General features: G+C 48.5%; 2 protein-coding genes across 8 annotated transcripts in view; one reads left to right on the top strand and one right to left on the bottom strand.

Moving 5' to 3' along the window:
* Positions 1 to 12473, bottom strand: part of LOC135056972 (oocyte zinc finger protein XlCOF6-like) — a 72992-nt gene extending 60519 nt beyond the window's left edge. For 2 of the 3 annotated variants that reach the window (XM_063962776.1, XM_063962778.1), the window contains exon 1: positions 12394 to 12473. The gene's annotated coding sequence lies outside the window, so the exon portion shown is untranslated. The remainder of the gene's footprint in view (positions 1 to 12393) is intronic. The other variant, XM_063962777.1, reaches the window with a different exon arrangement.
* LOC135056996 (zinc finger protein ZFP2-like) overlaps positions 5712 to 25634 on the top strand; it is a 61497-nt gene continuing 41574 nt past the window's right edge. For 2 of the 5 annotated variants that reach the window (XM_063962846.1, XM_063962842.1), the window contains exons 1-3: positions 12727 to 12835; positions 24362 to 24510; positions 25218 to 25409. In XM_063962846.1, the coding sequence (XP_063818916.1) occupies positions 24433 to 24510; positions 25218 to 25409 (270 nt within the window). In that variant the 5' untranslated portion in view covers positions 12727 to 12835; positions 24362 to 24432. Of the gene's footprint in view, positions 5771 to 12726; positions 12836 to 12884; positions 13012 to 13308; positions 13415 to 24361; positions 24511 to 25217; positions 25410 to 25634 lie in introns of those variants that run through there. The other 3 variants (XM_063962845.1, XM_063962843.1, XM_063962844.1) reach the window with 3 other exon arrangements.

The raw sequence follows: 25634 nt of genomic DNA, 5'->3' as shown, positions 1-25634 counted from the left end.
ACTGGATTCCACAGGGAATAACATCGGGGTGTAGAGTTGGATCTTGATCCAAGGCACCAACAGGCTAAAAGCTTTGACTGTTCCCAAGATGCATAGCGCCGCCTCCTATATAACCCCACCTCCATGTACAGGAGCTCAGTTTTGTTAACCAGTCCAATGCAGTAGCAGGTAAAAGTGACAATAGTTAGTAGCCACAAACATCACATTCTCACAACAGGAGAAGGTATCAGCGGCTAATGCAATACCAACCTAAAGAAGCTAAGTGCGTCAGGGTGGGCGCCCTGTGGAATTTAGTGTACCTCGCAGAAAGAGATTTAACAAAGGTAAGTTCTTACCATAAATCTCCTTTTCTGCAGTAGGGGTACACTGGTATTCCACAGGGAATAACATCGGGGATGTCCTAAAGCAGTTCCTTATGGGAGGGGATGCACTGTAGCGGGCACAAGAAATCGGCGTCCAAAGGAAGCATCCTAGGAGGCGGAAGTATCGAAGGCATAGAACCTTATGAACGTGTTCACCGAGGACCACGTAGCCGCCTTGCACAATTGTTCAAGGGTCGCACCACGGCGGGCCGCCCAAGAAGGTCCTACAGACCGAATAGAATGGGCTTTGATGGTAGCAGGAGCTGGAAGGCCAGCCTGTACATAAGCATGTGCAATCACCATTCTAATCCATCTGGCCAGGGTCTTCTTGCTAGCAGGCCAGCCACGTTTGTGAAAACCAAACAGTACAAAGAGAGAATCAGACTTCCTAACTGAGGCTGTCCTTTTCACATAGATACGAAGAGTCCGTACCACATCCAATGACCCTTCTTTGGAGGACATCTCAGGAGAACTAAAGGCCGGAACCACAATCTCCTGGTTAAGGTGGAAGGAAGACACCACCTTAAGTAAATAACCAGGGCGCCTTCTAAGAACTGCCGGTCACAATGAAAAATCAGATAAGGGGACTTACAGGATAAGGCACCCAAGTCCGAGACCCTTCTAGCAGAGGCAATAGCCAGCAAAAGAGAAGACCTTAAGGGAAAGCCACTTAAGGTCAGCAGATGCAAGAGGTTCAAACGGAGACTCTTGCAAGGCCTCCAGAACCACCGACAAATCTCAAGGGCGGCACAGGTCGTACATAAGGAGGTTGAATCCGTAAAACACCCTGAGTGAAAGTATGATCAGGCAGGGTAGCAATCTTTCTCTGAAACCATACCGACAAGGCAGAAATGTGAACTTTGAGGGAGGCCAGACGAAGGCCCAAGTCCAGGCCCTGTTGCAGGAAGGCCAAAAGTTTGGCCGTACTAAACTTGTAAATGTTGTGGTTATTAGACGCGCACCAAGCAAAGTAAGAATTCCAGACCCTATGATAAATCCAAGCAGAAGCCGGCTTACGGGCCTTCAACTAAGTTTGAACGACCGCCTCAGGGAATCCCTTGGCCCTCAGTACGGAAGCTTCAAGAGCCACGCCGTCAAAGCCAGTCCGGCCAAATCCTGGTAAACACAAGGGCCCTGCACGAGGAGGTCTGGTCGTTGTTGAAGTAGAAGGGGACGCTCTAGCGAGAGACACTGTAGGTCTGAGAACCAGTGCCGTCTGGGCCAACCTGGAGCTATGAGAATCAGGATTCCTCCTTCCTGCTTGAACTTCCGTATTACTCTTGGCAGGAGTGACACATGAGGGAACACATACGGCAGCCGAAAGTTCCATGGAATCGCCAGTGCATCCACGAACGCTGCTTGAGGACCCCTTGTTCTTGCTCCGAAGACCGGAACCCTCGTGATTGTGTCGAGGCGCCATCAGGTTTACGTCTGGTAGGCCCCACTTGTCCACTAGGGGTTGAAATTCTTCTGGATGGAGGCTCCACTCTCCGGTGTGAACGTCCTGACGACTGAGGAAGTCCACTTCCCAGTTGAGGACCCCCGGAATGAATATTGTCGATATGGCTGGCAGATGGCGTTCCGCCCATTGAAGAATCTTTGACACTTCCATCATTGCCATGCGGCATCGAGTGCTGCCTTGATGAATTATGTACTTGAACAGGCCTGTTCTGTACCAGATGCTGGGCCAGTTTCAGAGCATTGAACACCCGCAACTCCAGAATGTTTATTGGGAGGAGAGACTCCTTCCTGGTCCACCAACCCTGGAGAGAGTGTTGCTCCAACACCGCGCCCCAACCCTTCAGACTGGCATCAGTCGTCAGAAGTACCCAGTTGGAGATCCAGAAGGGACAATCCCTGCTCAACCGTTGGTCCTGTAGCCACCAGATCAGGGACAGACGGACCTCCGGAGACAAGGATATCATTTGAGACCTGATTCGGTGAGGCAGGCCGTCCCATTTGGCAAGAACCAGTTTCTGTAGAGGGCGGGAAAGAAATTGAGCGTACTCCACCATGTCGAAAGCCGACACCATGAGGCCTAGTACTTGCATTGCCGAGTTTATCGACACACGTGGGCGAGAGAGGAAGTAATGTATCTTGTCTTGAAGTTTCAGGACTTTTTCCTGTGACAAAAACAACCTCTGGATTTATGTGTCCAACAACGCTCCCAGGTGTACCCTGCTCTGGGCAGGGACCAGGGAGGATTTCTTCCAGTTGATGAGCCAGGATCAGCAAGTTGTCCAGATACGGTAGAATCCTGATGCCCCGACGGTGGAGCGAAGCTATCATAACCGCCATGACTTTGGTGAAAAATCGAGAGGCCGTAGTCAGACCAAACGGTAAGGCCCAGAATTGGTAATGGAGATTGCCAATAGCAAACCGTAGGTATTGCTGATGTGACATGGCAACAGGGATATGCAGGTAAGCATCCTGAATATTCAGGGATACCATATAGTCCCCTAGTTCCAGAGCCAGGACAATAGAGCGAAGGGTTTCCATATGAAACTTGAACTCCTTCACAAATTTGTTCAATGATTTGAGGTTGAGAATGGGCCGAGAGGAACCATTCGGTTTGGGGACTAGGAACAGCGTTGAATAGTACCCCCTGCCCATCTGAGCCAGAGGCACAGATACCACCACTCCGGTGTCCAGGAGGGATTGTACCACCAAGCGTAGAGTAGTTGCCTTCTTCTGAACCAAGGTGATGTCTGTCAGGCAACAGCGAGGAGGGGGACTATTCTTGAAGGAAATAGCGTATCCGCGATAGACGACTTTCCGCACCCAAGCGTCTGAAGTGGTTTCCAACCACACTTGGGTAAACTGTAGAAGTCGGCCTCCCACCCTAGGATTCCCCAGGAGGAGGCCCGCCCGTCATGCCGCAGGCTTATCAGATTTGGAAGCGGGCTGACGGGCCACCCAGGCACGTTTAGGCTTGGGCTTGGAAGTGAGAGACTGTTTCTGGTACGCCTGACCTTTTGCTTTATCTGGAGGTCGAAAGGAACGAAAGGAAGTACTCTTAGCCTTCGGTGCAGAAGGAGTAGTACTTGGAAGAAATGCAGTTTTAGCAGACACTAATGGGCCCTACACACTGGCCGATCCGCCGCCGAGCTGCCCGATGGCGGATACGGCCGACGAGCGACCCGGCGGCAGGGGGGTAGAGACGGGGGGAGTGAAGTTTCTTCACTCCCCCCGTCACGCGGCTCCATTGAAGTGCAGGCATTAATGGACGAGATCGTCCATATTGGCCTGCATGCACAGCCGACGGGGGACCAGCAATTCAAGTAACTTCAAATAATAAAGCAGCACAGTTCGTGGAAGCGCAGTGGTAATGAATGCTGTGAGTGCAGGATGAGATGTACAAAGTCCTTGCAATACCCGGAGTTGGAAAGTCCGTGGGACACAATTAACCACTGTATAAAGAAACAAGCAGGTACTGCCCAGCAGATAACACTTGGAAGCTGGGATTGGAACAAGTGCACAAAGGTTGGAGGGTACTTGGAAGAATTGCCAGAGATGCCGGGTGGAACCGGTGCAGACAACAGGTGTATTGAACTCACCGCTGTAGATAGAGTCCGATGGTATCGATGGTGAACTAGAGATCAATGCGGAACACCGATGGAGCTAGTGATCGATGGCGGAACACTGATGTAGCTAGAGAATGATGACGGAACACCGATGGAGATGAGTATCGATGGCAGAACACCGATGTAGCTGGAGATCGATGGCGGAACACCGATGTAGCTGGAGATCGATGGCGGAACTCCGATGTAGCTGGAGATCGATGGCGGAACACCGATGGTGCCAGGCAGGGCTGCAAGCAAGATGGAACTCAGGTCTCAGGGCAGAATGGAATCTCCTGGAGCAAGGTAACCTGGAAGCAGCTGTGAGCTATATCGGAGCACCGCTGGAAGCAAAGCTGGAAGCCAGTGACGGATCACTGCAGATCGCAGGATGCAATGCTAGAACACTGCGGAGTCAGGCTGCACCGCAGGATGGTAACTGGTGCGGGTCTCTTAGTCGAGCTGGATCACAGGAGCTGGAATACCTTGAAGAACAAGCTGGAGAAACCACAGACAAGAGAGACATGTATCACTGGGTTAGACAACCAAAGCACTGATAATTAGGCAGCTTTAATGCAGGATATTTATACCAGCTGGGAAGCAGGTATTGGCTGGGTAATCAGGCAGAGTCCAGAGTGCAGCTGCTGGGTAATTAGGCACAGACCAGAGTGCAGCTGCTGGGTAATTAGGCAGAGACCAGAGTGCAGCTGCTGGGTAATTAGGCACAGACCAGAGTGCAGCTGATAGGCTGAAAAGAAACATGTGATGTAAACAAACATTGCTGCGCCCATGTTTGAATTTGGAGGGAAAGACTGTTTGTAACTTGCATGTGGGTTTTAACCGGGTGGAACCGGTGCAGACAACAGGTGTATTGAACTCACCGTTGTAGATAGAGTCCGATGGTATCGATGGTAAACTAGAGATCAATGCGGAACACCGATGGAGCTAGTGATCGATGACGGAACACTGATGGAGCTAGAGAATGATGACGGAACACCGATGGAGATGAGTATCGATTGCGGAACACCGATGAAGCATGGGATCGATGGCAGAACACCGATGTAGCTGGAGATCGATGGCGGAACACCGATGTAGCTGGAGATCGATGGCGGAACACCGATGGTGCCAGGCAGGGCTGCAAGCAAGATGGAACTCAGGTCTCAGGGCAGAACGGAATCTCCTGGAGCAAGGTAACCTGGAAGCAGCTGTGAGCTATATCGGAGCACCGCTGGAAGCAAAGCTGGAAGCCAGTGACGGATCACTGCAGATCGCAGGATGCAATGCTAGAACACTGCGGAGTCAGGCTGCACCGCAGGATGGTAACTGGTGCGGGTCTCTTAGTCGAGCTGGATCACAGGAGCTGGAATACCTTGAAGAACAAGCTGGAGAAACCACAGACAAGAGAGACATGTATCACTGGGTTAGACAACCAAAGCACTGATAATTAGGCAGCTTTAATGCAGGATATTTATACCAGCTGGGAAGCAGGTATTGGCTGGGTAATCAGGCAGAGTCCAGAGTGCAGCTGCTGGGTAATTAGGCACAGACCAGAGTGCAGCTGCTGGGTAATTAGGCAGAGACCAGAGTGCAGCTGCTGGGTAATTAGGCACAGACCAGAGTGCAGCTGATAGGCTGAAAAGAAACATGTGATGTAAACAAACATTGCTGCGCCCATGTTTGAATTTGGAGGGAAAGACTGTTTGTAACTTGCATGTGGGTTTTAACAGTGATGCTGCCTGAATCACAGTGAAGAGACTTGAGGCAATGGAATGCAGAGTGCCGCACGCAGACAGCGCAGATAGAATCCAGGCTTGGAACGCTGGGCCAGTCTCAGGAGGCATTTGGAAGGTAAACACTGATGAGAAATGACCCGGATGGTGACAGGCAGTAGTGGGCTCTGGTTCATCATCAATTTGAAAAATGAGCTTGATAGCCTCAATGAGCTCAGGAACATCCACCTGTGAAACAGACTCCCCATCAGAAACATCACAATGAGAATCTGAGGAGTCCGTATACACGCCATCCTCTTCAGAAGAGGTATCTGAAGCTGGCGTGGACTGAGAGGAAGTAACAGCCCGCTTAAAGGACTTCTTAGGCTTAATCTTAGGCGGGCGAGGGACAGGACTTTGTATAACCAAAGATTTATTCAAGTGCTGTAACTGAGTGGACAGGACATCTGTCCATGGCGGATGAACCGCAGGGACCATATAAGGCTGATAAGGCACAGGAGGTCCCACAGGGGGCGTAAGTTTAGTTACCAGCGTAGTCAGTATATCGGAAAAGGCTGACCAGGACGGACCCTGATGTGCCCCCGGTGCTACAAACTGACTGGGGGGTACAGCTCCCCCAAAACCTGAACCCTCAGCAGCCATGTTATCCTCAAACGCATCTGGTACGCCATAACCGCGTGCCGCGGAATCAGACCCAGACCCATCGTCCTGTGTAGCCGACATAGTATGAAAGCTTAAACTACAGGCGACACAGTACAATAATAGGAGGTAAATACCAGCACAAACCCCCCGTGTAGAGTGACAGCACAAACTGAGGATTTCTGAGGTAAAATGTGACTGAAAAACACAGAGAAAAATACAAAATATGTATATCCTGTGAAAACACCTATATATCTAATAACCCTGACGTACTGAGCTCCCTCAGGTTACAGAATATTGGGATAGCAGTAGGAGTGAGGTACACGAAGTAGAAATCACCCAGCAGCTATATGCACACACAGATACAGAAAATAGGATTTTAATACCTACCGGTAAATCCTTTTCTCTGAGTCCGTAGAGGATGCTGGGGTCATCAATAGAACCATGGGGTATAGACAGGATCCGCAAGGAGACATGGGCACTTTAAGACTTTCAAAGGGCTTGAACTGGCTCCTCCCTCTATGCCCCTCCTCCAGACCTCAGTTATAGGAACTTTGCCCAGGGAGACGGACATTTCGAGGAAAGTAATTAAGATTTTAATTTAAGGTGAGATATATACCAGCTCACACCACAAACGTGCCGTACAACATGGCATTCCATAGAACACAAGCTAACGGCACCAACTATGTCAGCAATAGGCTGAACAAAACCGGAACACAACATGTGTGTAACCAAATTAACGTCAGCAACAGGCTGACAACAACAACAACACAACAAGTGTGTAACCAGAACGAACAACTGCAGATACAGTACGCACTGGGACGGGCGCCCAGCATCCTCTATGGACTCAAAGAAAAGGATTTACCGGTAGGTAAAATCCTATTTTCTCTTTCGTCCTAGAGGATGCTGGGGTCATCAATAGAACCATGGGGTTATACCAAAGCTCTAGAACGGGCGGGAGAATGCGGATGACTCTGCAGCACCGATTGACCAAACTTGAGTTCATCATCGGCCAAGGCATCAAACTTATAAAACTTATCAAAAGTGTTTGACCCCGACCAAGTAGCAGCTCGGCAAAGTTGCAATGCCGAGACACCCCGGGCAGCCTCCCAGGACGAGCCCACTTTCCTAGTGGAATGGGCCTTCACCGATTTCGGTAACGGCAATCCAGCCGTGGAATGAGCCTCCTGAATCGTCTGACAGATCCAGCGGGCAATGGTCTGCTTGGAAGCTGGTGTCCTGCTTCCAAGCAGACCATTGCCCGCTGGATCTGTCAGACGATTCAGGAGGCTCATTTCGGCCAAAGCGTCAGTAGCCACTGGCACCACAATAGGTTGGTTAATGTGAAAAGATGAAACCACCTTTGGCAGAAACTGTTGACGAGTTCTCAACTCTGCTCTATCTTCATGGAAGATCAAATAAGGGCTCTTGTGAGACAAGGCCGCCAATTCGGACACCTGCCTTGCGGATGCCAAGGCCAACAAAATGACCACTTTCCAAATGAGGAATTTCAATTGCACCTTTCGTAAAGGTTCAAACCAATGGGATTGAAGGAACTGTAACACAACGTTAAGGTCCCATGGTGCCACAGGAGGCACAAAAGGAGGTTGGATGTGCAACACCCCTTTTACAAACGTCTGCACCTCAGGAAGTGAGGCCAAGTGTTTCTGAAAGAAAACAGACAAAGCAGAAATCTGTACTTTAATGGAGCCTAATTTTAGGCCCGCATCCACTCCAGCTTGGAGAAAACGTCCAAGGTTAAATTTCTCCGCAGGAGTCTTCTTGGACTCACCCCAGGAAATAGATTTCCTCCAAATACGGTGATAGTGCTTCGACGTCACACCCTTTCGAGCCTGAATAAGAGGGGGAATTACTTCACTGGGAATACCCTTTTCGGCTAAAATCTGGCATTCAACCGCCATGCCATCAAACGTAGCCGCGGCAAATCTTGATACAGACACGGCCACTGTTGTAACAGGTCCTCCCGTAGAGGAAGCGGCCAGGGATTTTCCAAGAGTAAATCCTGAAGATCTGCATACCAAGCCCTCCTTGGCCAGTCCGGAACAATCAGGATCGTCGGAACCTTTGTTCTTCTTATGACCTTTAACACCCTCGGAATGAAAGGAAGTGGAGGGAAAACATACACCGACTGAAACACCCACGGTGTCACCAGAGCGTCTACCGCTATGGCTTGAGGGTCCCTTGACCTGGCACAATAGCTCTGGAGCTTCTTGTTGAGACGAGACGCCATCATGTCCACTTGAAGAACTCCCCAATGACTTGTCACTTCTGTGAAGACCTCTGGATGAAGGCCCCACTCTCCTGGATGGAGATCGTGTCTGCTGAGGAAGTCCGCTTCCCGGTTGTCTACTCCTGGAATGAAGACCGCTGACAGAGCGCTGACATGTTTCTGCGCCCAATGTAGAATCTTTGTGGCTTCTGCCATTGCTGCTCTGTTTTTTGATCTGCCCTGGCGGTTTATGTAAGCTACTGCTGTGACATTGTCCGACTGGATGAGGACGGGTAGACTTCGAAGAAGGTGATCCACTTGGAGGAGGCCGTTGTAAATGGGCCTTAACTCCAGCACATTTATGTGGAGACAGGATTCTTGACTCGACCACCTTCTCTGGGAGTTTTCACCTCGTGTGACTGCACCCGAACCCCCGGAGACTTGCGTCCGTGGTTACTAGAATCCAATCCTGGATCCCGAACCTGCATCCCTCGAGGAGGTGAGAACCGTGCCGCCACCACAGGAGTGATATCCTTGTCATGGGAGACAGGATTATATTCCGTTGCATGTGTAGGTGGAAACCGGACCATTTGTCCAACAGGTCCCACTGGAACACTCTGGCATTGAATCTGCCAAACTGAATGGCCTCGTAGGCCGCCTACATCTTTCCCAGCAATCGAGTGCATTGATGGATCGACACTCTGGTTGGTTTCAGGATTTGTTTTACCAGAGTCTGAAGTTCCCGAGCCTTTTCCTCCGGGAGAAAAACTCTCTATAGTTCTGTGTCCAGAATCACTCCCAGAAACGACAGCCGGGTCGTTGGGATCAGCTGAGATTTTGGCAAGTTGATGAGCAAACCATGTTGGTGTAGAACTGTCAGGAACAGTGCAATGTGTCGCACCAAGTTGTCCCTGCATCTCTCTTTTATCAGGAGATCGTCCAAGTACGGGATAATCATGACTCCTTGCTTCCGTAGAAGGAGCATCATCTCCGCCATCACTTTGGTGAAAATCCTCAGAGCCATGGACAGACTAAACGGCAACGTCTGAAAATGGTAATGACATCCTAAACTGCAAACCGCAGGAAAGCCTGATGTGGAGGATAAATGGGAACATGTAGGTAGGCATCCTTTATGTCCAAGGAGATCATGAAGTCCCCTTTTTCCAGACTGGAGATCACTGCTCGGAGTGACTCCATCTTGAATTTGAATTTCTGCAGAAAGAAAGTTAGGTCTTTTAGGTTTAGGATCGGTCTGACCGAGCCGTCTGGCTTCGGGACCACGAATAGGCTGGAATAAAAGCCTTGTCCCTGTTGCACAGGGGGAACCATGATAATGACCAGGTTTTGGCACAATTTTTGTATTGCGTCGCACACTAGCTCTCTGTTGGGCAGAGAAGCTGATAAGGCTGATTTGAAAAAACGGCGAGGGGAATGTCTTGAAACTCTAGCTTGTACCCTTGTAACACAATTTTTAAAATCCAAGGGTCCAGGCCCGAGCGAATCCAGACCTGACTGAAGAGCTTTAGACGTGCCCCCACAGGCGAGCCCCAGCGTCATGCGGTGGACTTGGCAGAAACCGGGGAGGACTTCTGCTCTCGGGAGGCAGGGGGGCCTGGGTGTCTTTTACCCCGCCCCCTGCCTCTAGTAGCAAGGAAGGCAGAGCCTCGACCCTTTCGGTATCTATTGGGCGGAAAGGACTGCATTTGATAATGATGCGTTTTCTTATGTTTAGGGGGGACATAAGGCAAAAAGGACGATTTACCAGCGGTAGCTGTAGATACTAGGTCTGTAAGACCGTCCCCAAACAACGCACCTCCTTTATATGGCAGAGATTCCATGTTTCTTTTGGAATCAGAATCCGCATTCCACTGGTGAATCCACAATGCTCGCCTAGCGGCTACCGCCATAGCATTGGCTTTTGCTACCAAAAGACCAATATCCCTTTGCGATTCCTTAAGGTACACCGCGGCGTCCTTGATGTAACTCAGCGTCAGCATTATGCTGTCTCTGTCTAGGGTATCTATATCAGATAACAAGGAATCTGCCCATTTCTCAATAGCACTACTGACCCACGCAGAAGCAATGACCGGTCTGAGTTGAGTACCCATGGTCGCATAAATGGATTTCAGAGTAGCTTCTTGCTTACGATCCGCAGGGTCTTTAAGGGCTGCCGTACCGGAGGACGGTAAAGCCACCTGTTTTGACAAACGTGACAGGGCCTTATCCACTACGGGGACTAACTCCCATTTTTCTCTATCAGCAGTGGGGAATGGATACGCCACCGGAATTCTTTTGGGAATTTGGAACTTCTTGTCAGGAGTGTCCCACATCTTTTCAAGCAGAGCGTTCAGTTCATGAGAAGGGGGAAACGTTACCTCAGGTTTCTTCCCCTTATACATACAGACCCTAGAATCAGGAACAGCAGGGTCGTCTTTTACGTGTAAAATGTCTCTAACAGCAAAAATCATGTACTGAATGCTCTTAGCTAATTTTGGATCCAATCTAGAATCAGCATAATCGACACTGGAATCAGTATCCGTGTCGGTATTGGTGTCTGCTAACTGGTCAAATGTACGCTTATGTGACCCCGAAGAGTCCTGGACCTGAAACAATACATCATCCACCGATTTCTTATATGCTTGGGTCTGAGCCTCAGCCCTATCCAACCTCTTATTGATAAGAGCCATATTGACATTTAAAGCATTCAACACATTAGCCCAGTCAGGAGTCGGCTGCACTGACGGGGCCACCCCCAATGTTTTTTGGGACCGATTACAGGCTCTTCCTGGGAAGAGCATTCAGCCTCAGACATGTTGACACACGTATACCATCACCCACAGACACACTGGGCCTATAGGGGACAGACCTATGGAAAGTCAGTCAGAGAGACACAGAGTATAATAATAATAATAACAACAGGACACCACAGGCTGCTCACCCCATAGAACAACAGGACACCACAGGCTGCTCCTCCTGAATAATAATAATAACAGGACACCACAGGCTGCTCCTCCTGTATAATAATAATAACAGGACACCAGAGGACGCTCCCCCTTTATAATAATAATAACAGGACACCACAGGCTGCTCCCCTTGTATAAAAGAAGAAGAAGAAGAAGCCATAGGACGCGCCACCTGAATAAGAATAATAACAACTGGACACTACACGCCGCTACCCCTGTATAATAATAATAATAATAACAGGACACCACAGGCCGCTGCCCCTGTATAATAATAGGACACCACAGGCTGCTTCCCCTGTATAATGATAACAACAGGACACTACAGGATGCTCCCCCTGTATAATAATAACAACAGGACACTACAGGCTGCTCCCTCTGTATAATAATAATAATAATAATAATAACAACAATAATAACAGGGCATTACAGGCCCCTGCCTCTGTATAATAATAACAATAGGACACCACTGGCTGCTCCTTCTGTATAATAATAGCCTTACACCACAGGCCGCTCCTCCCATATAATAATAATAACAGAACACCACAGGCCGCTGCCCCTGTATAATAATAATAATAATAATAATAACAGGACACCACAGGCCGCTCCTTCTGTATAATAATAATAATAATAACAACAGGACACCACAGGCCGCTCCTCCTGTATAATAATAATAACAGAACACCACTGGCCACTACCCCTGTATAATAATAATAATAATAATAACAGGACACCACAGCCTGCTCCCCCTGTATAATAATAATAATAATAATAATAATAATAATTACAGGACACCACTGGCTGCTCCCACTGTAAAACAATAATTACAGGACACCACAGGCTGCTCCTCCTGTAAAATAATAATAACAGGATATCACAGATTGTTCACCCTGTATAGTAAGACAACATTACCTGATCTTGACGGAGACTGGCCGGGTAGATGCTAGAACCAAGTGGCCTAAGGGACCTGAAAAAACTCACTTCCTGTGTGTGGAACGCACAGGCCGACAGTTGGAACGCACAAGCCGGAAGTAATATGGAACGCTTATACAGTGAAACGCACTGTCCGGAAATAGGGCGTGATTGGCACAGGCTGCTTCCTGGTGACTGGCCCCTCCCGTCCAACACCTCGGCCACAACAAACTCTGTAATTAGTTTAGCCATAGATGTCCTCAGTGGAGGAGGCCGGCGGCCATTTTCTTGTAGACCAATCCGGCAGCAGCAATAGGTTCACGGGCCGTGTAGTGACGTCAGGAGCGGCGCCCATTTTCCCCTGGTCTGAGCTCCGCCTTCCTTCTATCTTTCCCACAAAGCAGCAGGAGCAGAGAGCAGCCATTGCTGTGTCTGGCAGCAGGTAATGATATTATTACATTTATTACTATTCTATAGGCTGAGCAGCTCTGGTGTCAGGTTGTTGTACTACAGGGGGAGCAGCCTCTGGTGCCTTGTTATAGTGCAGCTGGAGCAGCCTGTGGTGCAGCATTATGGGCTGTGTAGCAGGGGTGAGGATATAGGGCAGCACACCCCTCTGTGAGTATATATGTATGTATGTATGAATGGGAGCTATGTGTGTAATATGTATGTGTATAGGGAGGAGAGTGATGGTGACATTTATACTCTGTGTAATAGGGGCAAAGGACGCCAAAATGGCGACTGAAGCCGATTAAGGGAGAGGGCCGCAAGGGGGCGCGTGGCTGGCGGCGGGAAAGACAGGGTGGCGGGCAAGTGAGCTCGTCCCTGTTTTGGCACCTGGGGTAGCCAGCGGGCCAGTGGGGCAGCGCGGTCGCGGGCAGGGGGGCAATACTGGTGCAGCGTTCTTAAGGAGCAGCAGGAGGGAGAGGAGGCACTTCTTACCGGTAAGGTTGCCCACCTACCCAGCCGGAGGCTATACCAAGCCTTTCTTGTGCGTAGAACCATATTGCGGTGTAAGCAGGTGAGGGGTAATTTATTGTGATGTGTGTTTAAAATGTTGTGGTTGAGGTCACGTTTAAAAAAAAACCAAAACATTAAATAAGAGGTAAATGCAAGAGCTGTTATTGGGTAACGCGTTATTACTGGAATGTTATGTGGTCACAATCAGTGCGGTAATCGAAAAATTGTCACAGTCTTTGTGAGCGGCGTGGGGAAAGTGGTGAGCAAGGCATGGTATGGAATGTTACGTAAGGGGATGGCAGACGGCCAGTCATATTCACCAGGCCGCACGCCTGGCTCCGACTTGGGATGGTTGGGTCGCACGGGCTGCGTGCCAGTTCAAGGTGGTATGCACATGGGGTCGGGGTCCCCAGGTGGGGCAGATGTTGTGTGCCTACTAGGTTGGTCCCAACGCACCCACATACACTGGTAGGCGGGAGGAGGGGGGGCGGGATGCGGCGTGCCCACAAACTTGAGCTGAGCACGCCTCCACCCATAGGTTTCCGGGGGGGGGGGGGGGGGGAGACGGGATGTGGCGCGCCTTGTGCCCTGCATTCTGTATTGGTGTGTTTTCAATAAAGCTGTGACCAAGTTTGCCCAAGATCGTTGTGGTTTCAAGTTATTGGGGAATCTCGCCGGGGGCCAGGGGTCACCGGATAGTCGGCCTCTCACCCTTATAATGGGGAATGAAAGTCTCAGTATCTAGTGTGTATTATACACAGAAAGTCACTTATCCGGAAACAGCGCGCTCTGTCCTCTGTCGCTTATTACACTTATTAATACTTATAACGTGTATCTGGCACTACTAGAGGAGTTATGTGTACCTGGCACTACTAGGCAAATTATGTGTAGATGGCACTACTAGGCGAATTATGTGTACCTGGCACTACTAGGGGAATTATGTGTACCTGGCACTACTAGGCGAATTATGTGTACATGGCACTACTAGGCGAATTATGTGTACCTGGCACTACTAGGGGAATTATGTGTACCTGGCACTACTAGGCGAATTATGTGTACATGGCACTACTAGGCGAATTATGTGTACCTGGCACTACTAGGGGAATTATGTGTACCTGGCACTACTAGGCGAATTATGTGTACATGGCACTACTAGGGGAATTGTGTACATGGCACTACGATGGGAATTATGTGTACCTGGCACTACTAGGGGAATTATGTGTACCTGGCACTACTAGGGGAATTATGTGTACCTGGCACTACTAGGGGAATTATGTGTACCTGGCACTACTAGGGAAATTGTGTACCTGGCACTACGAGGGGAATTATGTGTATGTGGCACTGACCCCATGGCAGCATTGGCCTCTTAAAAAGCTGGTGATTATAAGACATTTATGTCCCCTTAACCCCCGCCAGTATAAGGAATTTCTTAAAGTGCGGGAAGAAGCGCGCCATTCAGGGGACGGAGCTTCTTCTCCTCAGCTCACAATCGGCCCGGCGCCATTTCCTCTCCTCTGGCTGCCGGACGCTGCTCCTCCTCACCGCGGCATACAAGTATCAGGGTGCAAAACGGGGGGGGGGGGCACTGTGATTGATAATATATATATTTATATCTTGTGTACAAACGCTGCAGTCTGGGGCAATTTCTAGCTGTCCCAGACCTGTACAGCAGCGTTGGGCTGTGAGCTGGCATACTCCTTCTGTGTCTCTCTCTGATTCTATAGGTCTGTCCCCTATAGTCCGGTGTGTTTGTCCACATGTGGTGGACAATGTCTAAGGTGGAAGAGCCTGTAATGGGAGCACAGCATGCAGTAGGGTGGCCCCGTCGGTGCAGCCGACTCCGGACTGGCCTAATGTGTTAAATGCTTTAAATATTAATATGGCTCGTATTAATAAAAGGCTGGAGAGAGATGAGGCTCAGACCCAGGCTTATAAGAGATCAGTGGATGATGTGTTGTCCCAGGTCCAGGACTCTGCAGGGTCACAAAAGCGTACTTTTGACCAGTTAGCTGACACTAATATCGACACGGATACGGATTCCAGTGTCGATTTATGCTGGTTCTAGATTAGATCCTAAATTAGCCAAGAGCATTCAGTACATGATTATTGCTGTTAGGGACGTTTTGCACGTCCAGGATGACCCTACCGTTCCTGACACTAGGGTCTGTATGTACAAGGGGAAGAAACCTGAGGTAACGTTTCCCCCTTCTCATGAACTGAACGCTCTGTTTGAAAAGATGTGGGACACTCCTGACAAGAAGTTCCAAATTCCCCAAAGAATTCCGGTGGCGTATCCATTCCCCACTGCTGATAGGGAAAAATGGGAGTTAGTCCCCGTAGTGGATAAGGCCCTGTCACGTTTGTCAAAACAGGTGGCTTTACCGTCCTCCGGTACGGCAGCCCTTAAAGACCCTGCGGATCGTAAGCAAGAAGCTACTCTGAAATCCATTTATGCGACCATGGGTTCACAACTCAGACCGGTCATTGCTTCGGCGTGGGTCAGTAGTGCTATTGAGAAATGGGCAGATTCTTTGTTATCAGATTTAGATACGCTAGACAGAATAATGCTGGGTTACATCAAGGACGCTGCGGCGTACCTTAAAGAATCTGCCAGGGATATTGGTCTTTTGGGATCAAAAGCCAATGCTATGGCGGTAGCTGCTAGGCGAGCAATATGGATTCACCAGTGGAATGCGGATTCTGATTCTAAAAGAAACATGGAATCTCTGCCATATAAAGGAGGTGCGTTGTTTGGGGACGGTCTTACAGACCTAGTATCTACAGCTACCGCTGGTAAATCGTCCTTTTTGCCTTATGTCCCCCCTAAACATAAGAAAACGCATTATTAACAAATGCATTCCTTTCACCCAATAGATACCGAAAGGGTCGAGGCTCTGCCTTCCTTGCTACTAGAGGCAGGAAGCGGGGTAAAAGAAACCCAGGCCCCCCTGCTTCCCAGGAGCAGAAGTCCTCCCCGGCTTCTGCCAAGTCCACCGCATGACGCCGGGACTCCTCTGCGGGAGTCCGCGCCTGTGGGGGCACTTCTAAAGCTCTTCAGTCAGGTCTGGGTTCGCTCAGGTCTGGACCCTTAGATTTTAAAAATTGTGTCGCAAGGGTACAAGCCGGAGTTTCAAGACGTTCCCCCTCGCCGTTTTTTCAAATCAGCCTTGCCAGCTTCTCTGCACAAAAGTTGTCTCAAAACCAGGTCATTATCAAGGTTCCTCCTGCGCAGCAGGGAGTAGGCTTTTATTCCAGCCTATTCGTGGTCCCGAAGCCGGACGGCTCGGCAGACCGATCCTAAACCTAAAAGACCTAAATTTCTTTCTACAGAAATTCAAGTTCAAGATGGAGTCTCTCCGAGCAGTGATCTCCAGTCTGGAGAAAGGGGACTTTATGGTCTCTTTGGACATAAAGGATGCTTACCTGCATGTTCCCATTTATCCTCCACATCAGGCTTTCCTGCGCTTTGCAGTTCAAGATTGTCATTACCAATTTCAGACGTTGCCGTTTGGTCTGTCCGTGGCTCCGAGGATTTTCACCAAAGTGATGGCGGAGATGATGCTTCTTCTGCGGAAGCAAGGAGTCATGATTATCCCGTACTTGGACGATCTCCTGATAAAAGCGAGATGCAGGGACAGATTGATGCAACACATTGCACTGTCCCTGACAGTGTTGCGGCAACATGGTTGGCTCCTCAACCTGCCAAAATCTCAGTTGATCCCGACGACCCAGCTGTCATTTCTGGGAATGGTTCTGGATACAGAACTACAGAGAGTTTTTCTCCCGGTGGAAAAGGCCCGGGAAATTCAGGCTGTGGTCAAGTTAATTTTAAAACCAACCAGAGTGTCGATCCATCAATGCACTCGATTGCTGGGAAAGATGGTGGCGGCCTACAAGGCCATTCAGTTTGGCAGTGTCACGATCCGGGTATCTGGACGCCATTACCTGCCGTTTAGATGTCTTCTGAGGCTGGCTCTGCGTTCCAAGTCCGGATCTCATCTGTGTCAACACTCTGAGACGCTGTCACAGCGGAGCCATGTTTGAATCCTGCATGGCGTCTCCCGTCCTCTGCGGCCGGCGCCGCCATTACTACTATGTTTCCACATGGTTTCCAAACCAGCTTTCCCTCCAAATTCTAACATGGGCGCAGTCATGTTGGATCTAATCACATGCTCCAGTTTCACCAATCCACTGCCTCTGGAAATCTGCATAATTGCCCAGCCAATGCCTGCATAGCTGCAGGTATAAGTATCCTGTGCCTGGGCCAGGAAGTCGTCAGTGCTTGCTTTGTCATACCTTGTTCCAGTCTCTCTCTACTGTGGTTTGTTTCTCCAGGTTCCAGCTCCTGTTTCCAGCATCCACTAAGAGACCCGCACCAGCCTTCCATCCTGCGGGGCAGCCTGACTCAGCAGTCCTCCGTGGCTGTTCCAGCTTCCAGCCATTAACCCATCTGCTTCCAGCAGCCAGCTTTCAGCAGATTCCAGCTTCTGTAGAGTACCGGTGTCGATCCAGCGGATCCCTACTTACCAGCAGTATCCACCAACCACTGGTAACCTTTCTACAACTCTCCTGTTTCCACGCTCCCTAGCATCTTACAGTATCCACTCCGTGTTTCATCACCTGGCTGGTTCCATCCAGCATTCACTCTGTGACTTTATTACCTGGCTGATCCCATTCAGCATCCACTCTGTGTCTTACCACCTGGCTGGTTCCATCCAGTAATACAACAGCTTCATCTATTACATCTACTGGCATGTTCCTCGGCTATCTTCACTACTGCAGCCAGGCCTGGTAAGGTTATTCCATCAAAGGACTTTAACAACTGTTCTTTAACCTACCAGTGCTCTGTGATACCTTCTATGGTCAAAGTGTTCCAGGAACTATATAATTTGCCATTGCCATTATTTGCTGTCTGTTATTACACGGAGTCTGTCAATAAACTTTTATTTTTGCTTTTACCTGGTTGTCATGGTCACACCTTCGGGTTTCCTTTAACACTTACATGTCCAGGGGTCTGATTAAACCTCCCCGGTTTAAGTTCCTTTCAACACCTACAACTGAGGCTTCCTCCTGTCAGCCAAAACCCTCAGTTGTGACAGGCAGATTCCATGCCAGAGTGTTCCAGTGGGAAATGGTCCGGTTCCCATCTACACATGCAACGGAAAATAATCCTGCCTCCCCAGACGAGGATATCACTCCTGTGATGGCTGCACATTTCTCACCTCCTCGAAGGATGCAGGTTCGGGATCCAGGATTGGATTCTAGTGACCACGGACGCAAGTCTCCGGGGTTGGGGTGCAGTCACACGGGGGGAAAACTTCCGGGGAAGGTGGTCGAGTCAGGAATCCTGTCTCCACATAAATGTGCTGGAGTTGAGGGCCATTTACAATGGCCTCCTCCAGGCGGAGCAACTCCTTCGAAGTCTCCCCGTCCTCATCCAGGCGTACAATGTAACAGCAGTAGCTTACATAAAACGCCAGGGTGGAACAAGAAGCAGAGCAGCAATGGCAAAAGCCACAAAGATTCTCTGTTGGGCGGAGAAACGGGTAAGCGCTCTGTCAGCACTCTTCATTCCAGGAGTAGACAACTGGGAAGCAGATTTCCTCAGCAGACACGATTTCCATCCAGGAGAGTGGAGGCTTCATCCAGAGGTCTTCAAAGAAGTAACAAATCATTGGGAAGTTCCCCAAGTGGACATGATGGCATCTCGTCTCAACAAGAAGCTCCAGAGCTATTGTGCCAGGTCAAGGGACCCTCAAGCCATAGCGGTGGACGCTCTGGTGACACCTTGGGTGTTTCAGTCGTTGTATGTTTTCCCTCCACTTTCCCTGATTCTGAGGGTGTTAAAGATCAAAAGAAGAACAAAGGTTCCGACGATCCTCATTGTTCCAGACTGGCCAAGAAGGGCTTGGTATCCGGATCTTCAGGATTTACTAGTGGAAAATCCCTGGCCGTGTCTGTATCGGGATTTACTGCGGCTGTGTTTGACGGCATGGCGGTTGAACGCCTAATCTTAGCCCGAAAGGTATTCCCAGTGAAGTCATCCCCACTCTTATTCGGGCTAGAAAGGGAGTGACGTCAAAGCACTATCACCGTATTTGGAGGAAATATCTTTCCTGGTGCGAATCCAAGAAGGGTCCTGCGGAGAAGTTTTTAACCTTGGACGCTTTCTCCACTTTCTACAAGCTGGAGTGGATGCGGGCCTTAAATTGGGCTCCATTAAAGTACAGATTTCTGCTTTGTCGGGTTTTCTTTCAGAAACAATTGGCCTCACTTCCTGAGGTGCAGACGTTTGTAAAAGGGGTGTTGCACATCCAACCTCCTTTTGTGCCCCCTGTGGCACCTTGGGACCTTAACGTGGTGTTACAGTTCCTTCAATCCCATTGGTTTGAACCTTTACGTAAGGTAGAATTGAAATTCCTCACTTGGAAAGTGGTCATTTTGTTGGCCTTGGCATCCGCAAGGTGATTGTCCGAGTTGGCGGCCTTGTCTCACAAGAGCCCTTATTTGATCTTCCATGAGAACTCAGCAACAGTTTCTGCGGAAGGTGGTTTCCTCTTTTCATATTAACCAACCTATTGTGGTGCCAGTGGCTACTGGCGCTTTGGCTGAATCAAAGTCTCTGGATGTGGTCAGAGCTTTGATAATTTATGTCACCAGAACGACTCAGATTAGGAAAACAGAGTCTCTGTTTGTCCTGTATGCTCCCAACAAGATTGGGTGTCCTGCTTCCAAGCAGACCATTGCCCGCTGGATCTGTCAGACGGATCAGCAGGCTCATTCCACGGCTGGATTGCCGTTACCGAAATTGGTGAAGGCCCATTCCACTAGGAAGGTGGGCTCATCCTGGGCGGCTGCCCAGGTGTCTTGGCATTGCAACTTTGCCGAGCTGCTACTTGGTCGGGGTCAAACACTTTTGCTAAGTTTTATATGTTTGATACCTTGGCCTATGATGACCTCCAATTTGGTCAATCGGTGCTGCCAGGGCCATCTTTACGTATGGGCTCAATGGGCTCTTGCCCAATGGCCCCAGGAGTATAAGGGCCTTAGGCTGGTAGCTGAGGGTCCCCTCTTTCCAGGGGTACCAGATCAATTGTGCAAGGCGGCTACGTGATCCTTAGTGAACACGTTCATAAGGTTCTATGCCTTCGATAGTGCCACTTCCCAGGATGCTTCCTTTGGACGCCGGGTTCTTGTGCCCGCTACAGTTTTTCCCCTCCCATAAGGAACTGCTTTAGGACATCCCCATTGTCCATTCCTTGTGGAGCCCAGTGTACCGCGCAGCAGAAAATTAGATTTATGGTAAGAACTTACCTTAGTTAAATCTTTTTCTGCGAGGTACACTGGGCTCCACAAGGCGCCCACCCTGACGCACTTAGCTTCTTTGGGTTGGTATGGCATTAGCCGCTGACACTTCTCCTGTCATGAGAGTGTGATTTATGTGGCTACTAACTGATGTCGTCTCTTATCATGCTACTGCATTGGGCTGGTTAACTGAAAACTGAGCTCCTGTGCGGAGGGGCGGGGTTATAGAGGAGGCAGCGCTGTGCTTCTTGGGAACAGTCAAAGCTTTTGAGCCTGTTGGTGCCTCGGATCAAGAGCCTACTCTACACCCCATTGTCCATTCCTTGTGGAGCCCAGTGTACCTCTCAGAAAGAGATTTAACAACGGTAAGTTCTTACCATAAATCTCGTTATCGCAGCAGAATTACCCCTGTGTCTCTAGGCTTAGAGCCCCCACCCCCCTTCACTGTGTCTCTCATGTCCGCCTTCTCCCTAGCAGCCAGCCACTCTCATCTCTGTGCCACATATGTATATACTGCACAGCGATAGCATGCGCCTCTTCGGGGATGGCAGCTGCAGAACAGGGAGAATCATCACAGCTCCCAGCAGCCCTCGCTCTGTTGTAACTTCAACATTACAGAGTACAGCACTCGGTGGAGCAGTACTAATAGTGGGCAACTGCAAAGTGGTTGGGTTGTATGGTGTACCAGCTGCCAGTCTTATAACAATACACCGTACCTGCCCTTACCGCTATACTTGCACCACTGATTATGAGAATCTGGCACTATACTGGGTACATTACGTGAATCTGGCACTATACTGGGGATATTATGTGTATCTGGCATTATACTGGGTGCATTATGTGTATCTTGCATACTGGGTGCATTATGTGTATCTGGCACTATACTGGGAATATTATATATAACTGTCACTATACTAATGTGCATTATGTGTAACTGACATTATACTGGGTGCATTATGTGTAACTGACATTATACTGGGTGCATTATGTGTAACTGACATTATACTGGGTGCATTATGTGTATCTGGCATTATACTGGGTGCATTATGTGTATCTGGCGCAATACAGGGAGTATATGAAAATGGTACTATACTATGTGCATTATGTGTAACTGGCATTATACTGTGGGCATTATGTGTATCTGGCATTACACTGGGTGCATTATGTGTATCTGGCATTATACTAGGTGCATTATGTGTATTTGGCACTATACAGGAAATATTAAATATAACTTTCACTATACTAATGTGCATTATGTGTATCTGGCGTTATACTGGGTGCATTATGTGTATCTGGCACTATACTGGGTGCATTATGTGTATCTGGCATTATACTGGGTGCATTATGTGTGTCTGGCATTATACTGAATGCATTATGTGTATCTGGCATTGTACTGGGTGCATTATGTGTATCTGGCACTATACTGGGTGAATTATGTATATCTGGCACTATACTGGGTGCATTATGTGTATCTGGCGTTATACTGGGTGCATTATGTGTATCTGGCACTATACTAATGTGCATTATGTGTAACGCACTATACTGGATGCATTATGTGTAACTGACATTATACTGGGTGCATTATGTGTATCTGGCACTATACTGGGTGCATTATGTGTATCTGGCACAATACTGGGTGAATTATGTGTGTCTGGCATTATACTGGGTGCATTATGTGTGTCTGGCATTATTCTGGGTGCATTATGTGTATCTGGCATTATACTGGGTGCATTATGTGTGTCTGGCACTATACTTGGTGCATTATGTGTATCTGGCATTATACTGGGGGCATTATGTGTATCTGGCACTATACTAGGTGAATTATGTGTAACTGGCACTTATGTCGGCATAATGTATAAGGGACATTATGGTGTGTGGCATTATGTGTGATAGGCATTACGTTGTGTGGCATAATGTGTAATGGGTATTACTGTAAGGAGCAAACATGACAAATAATGTAAGGGGAATGAATAAGGATTTTTTTCCCCTGTGGTGGCCAATGTCTGGGCGTGCAGGTTGCAAAACTAGGGTCATCTTCACCACGCCCCCTTTTTGGGTAGGTGGGCGCAAATTCTTAATTATTACAAAGGAAAATTCTCTATTCTTACCAAGGTCCTCCACTGTAGCTCCTCCCACATGACCTCACAGCTCCTCCCACACTGTGGGCACTGCATACTTGATTTAGTGGTGAGTTCTGACTTTAAAAGTAATTAGAATAACACAAAGATGATATTTATAAGTTACTGGCTGTTCTACCCGTTCTTCACACGGGAGTTTCTGATCTTCATGGTTGTACATATAAATGAGTGTTGATAATTTGGTAAATCTATATTTGAGATGTCTTAATGTAAGTAAATATTATTCCATGGTTCTTGGCGTTACTTGAGGAGCACCCATAGCAGATACGGTAAAAGGTGAGTAGCCTGTAGTGTGTTGTTGTTGTTGTTGTTGTTATACAGGGGGAGCAGCCTGTGGTGTGTTGTTGTTGTTGTTGTTACTACTATACATGAGGAGTGGCCTTTGGTGTCCTGTTGTTGTTGTTATTGTTATTATTATTATTATTATACAGGGGGAGCAGCCTGTGGTGTCCTGTTATTAGTATTATACAGGGGGGGGGGCGGCCTGTGGTGTCTTGTTGTTGTTGTTGTTGTTGTTGTTGTTGTTATTATTATACATGAGGAGTGGCCTTTGGTGTCCTGTTGTTGTTGTTGTTATTATTATTATTCAGGGGGAGCAGCCTGTGGTGTCCTGTTAGTATTACTATACAGGGGGAGCAGCCTGTGGTGTCCTGTTATTAGTATTATACAGGGGGGGTGGCCTGTGGTGTCCTGTTACTATAGCAGCAGAGTAATAATAACAGTAATGAGTGGTCACCCTCCGCTGTACACCCAGATTTCCTACTTTAGTTCCCCTCTCCCCACATCTACACCCCTTCTGCTCTCCTGTATACTCTCCCCTGGTTATGAATGAAAGGGTCGACCTGTTTAAGGTCGACAGTCAATAGGTTGACAGCTATTGGTCGACATGCGGAAAAAGCCGACACAGTGAAGAAGGCCAACACGGGACAGGTCAACACATGAAACATTGAAAAAAACAACTTGGTGTCATTTTCTCTGTAACATCACCAGGAACCCCAATTATTGCACCGTGTCCGCTTGTATGGCTCGCTGCGCTTCCCAAGTTACTATTCCCAATCACAGTCCATGTGGATCGTAAAGTTTTTAAAAAATACCAAAATGTCAAGTCGACCTTTTCCTGTGTCAATCTTTTTTCCCATGTCGACCAATCGTGGTGGACTTATTAACTGTCGATCTACCATCCGGATCCCCTCTCCCCTCACCTGCCCCCTATCTGTGTGACCTGGGTACAGTCACAAATCCTCTCAGGTTCTGGAATAAATATAATACAAAATCCCAACATCCCTAATTCATGTGTCTGTAACTGATTCCTGTGCAGCAACTGGCACCAAGTACGTGTCTGGGAGGAATAAGACCCCGACAATGGGAGGAGCATTGGGGTAACATTATACAGTACAGCACTGTGTGACTCTGAGGAGCCTTATGGGGCACAGGAACCTCTGACAGATGCTGACCAGGAATCTGTGGCTGTGGGGGGGGGGGGTCTTTCTGGTCACAGAGTGTCATGTGTCTGTGTTACATGTGTTTTCTGTGATGTGTGTTATATGTATTATATTTATTTCTAGACATTCCAGCAGTGAGGAACCAGAGTCTTTATTACACGTCACATGTTCTGTATTCTCATCCATCACTAAGCATGGACACGGACAGGAGTCACAGGACTGAGAGGATAATAAATATCACCATGGAGATCATCTACCTGCTGACTGGAGAGGTGATGGGATCTGGGAGTGTCACAGTGACATCACTTATATCTATAGTAATAATACAGGGACATGACTGGGGAGGTGAGGGGATCTGGGAGCATCACAGTGACATCACTTATATCTATACTAATGATACAGGGACATGACAGGGGAGGTGAGGGGATCTGGGAGTGTCACAGTGACATCAGTTATATCTATACTAATAATACAGGGACATGACTGGGGAGGTAAGGGGATCTGGGAGTGTCACAGTGACATCAGTTATATCTATACTAATAATACAGGGACATGACTGGGAAGGTGAGGGGATCTGGGAGTGTCACAGTGACATCACTCATATCTTTAGTAATAATACAAGGACATGACTGGGGAGTTGAGGGGATTGGGAGTGTCACAGTGACATCACTTATATCTATAGTAATATTACAGGGACATGACTGGGGATGTGAGGGGATCTGGGAGTGTCATAGGGACATCACATATCTATAGTAATAATACAGACACATGACTGGGGAAGTGAGGAGATCTTGGAGTGTCACACTGACATCACTTATATCTATAGTAATATTACAGGGACATGACTGGGGAGGTGAGGGGATCTGGGAGTGTCATAGGGACATCACATATCTACAGTAATAATACAGACACATGACTGGGGAAGTAAGGAGATCTTGGAGTATATGTATTCATAGTTGGTGTCTTCCCCAATTCACAGGATTACACAGTAGTGAAGAAGACATCCAGTGATTTTGAGACATGCAGCAGCCGTCCCCGTGTGTCAGGAGGACTGAACAGGAACCGGAGCCCCATCACGGTTCCTCAACCTTACTCACTGATACATGAGAGGCCCAATGACCAGAAGATCCTGGAACTCGCCAACAAGATCATTCAGCTGCTGACTGGAGAGGTGACTGCTGGGAATGGGGCATTATACAGTAACACCAGGAGATGTGTCTGGGTGAATACTGGAGAGGTGACTGCTGGGAATGGGACATTATACAGTAACACCAGGGGATGTGTCTGGGTGATGACTGGAGAGGTGACTGCTGGGAATGGGACATTATACAGTAACACCAGGGGATGTGTCTGGGTGATGAATGTATCACTGTGTGTGTCAGGTGCCTATAAGGTG

Source organism: Pseudophryne corroboree, chromosome 3 (assembly GCF_028390025.1).
Source record: "Pseudophryne corroboree isolate aPseCor3 chromosome 3, aPseCor3.hap2, whole genome shotgun sequence".
Taxonomy (NCBI): domain Eukaryota; kingdom Metazoa; phylum Chordata; class Amphibia; order Anura; family Myobatrachidae; genus Pseudophryne; species Pseudophryne corroboree.
This window is presented reverse-complemented; position numbering and strand designations above follow the sequence as displayed.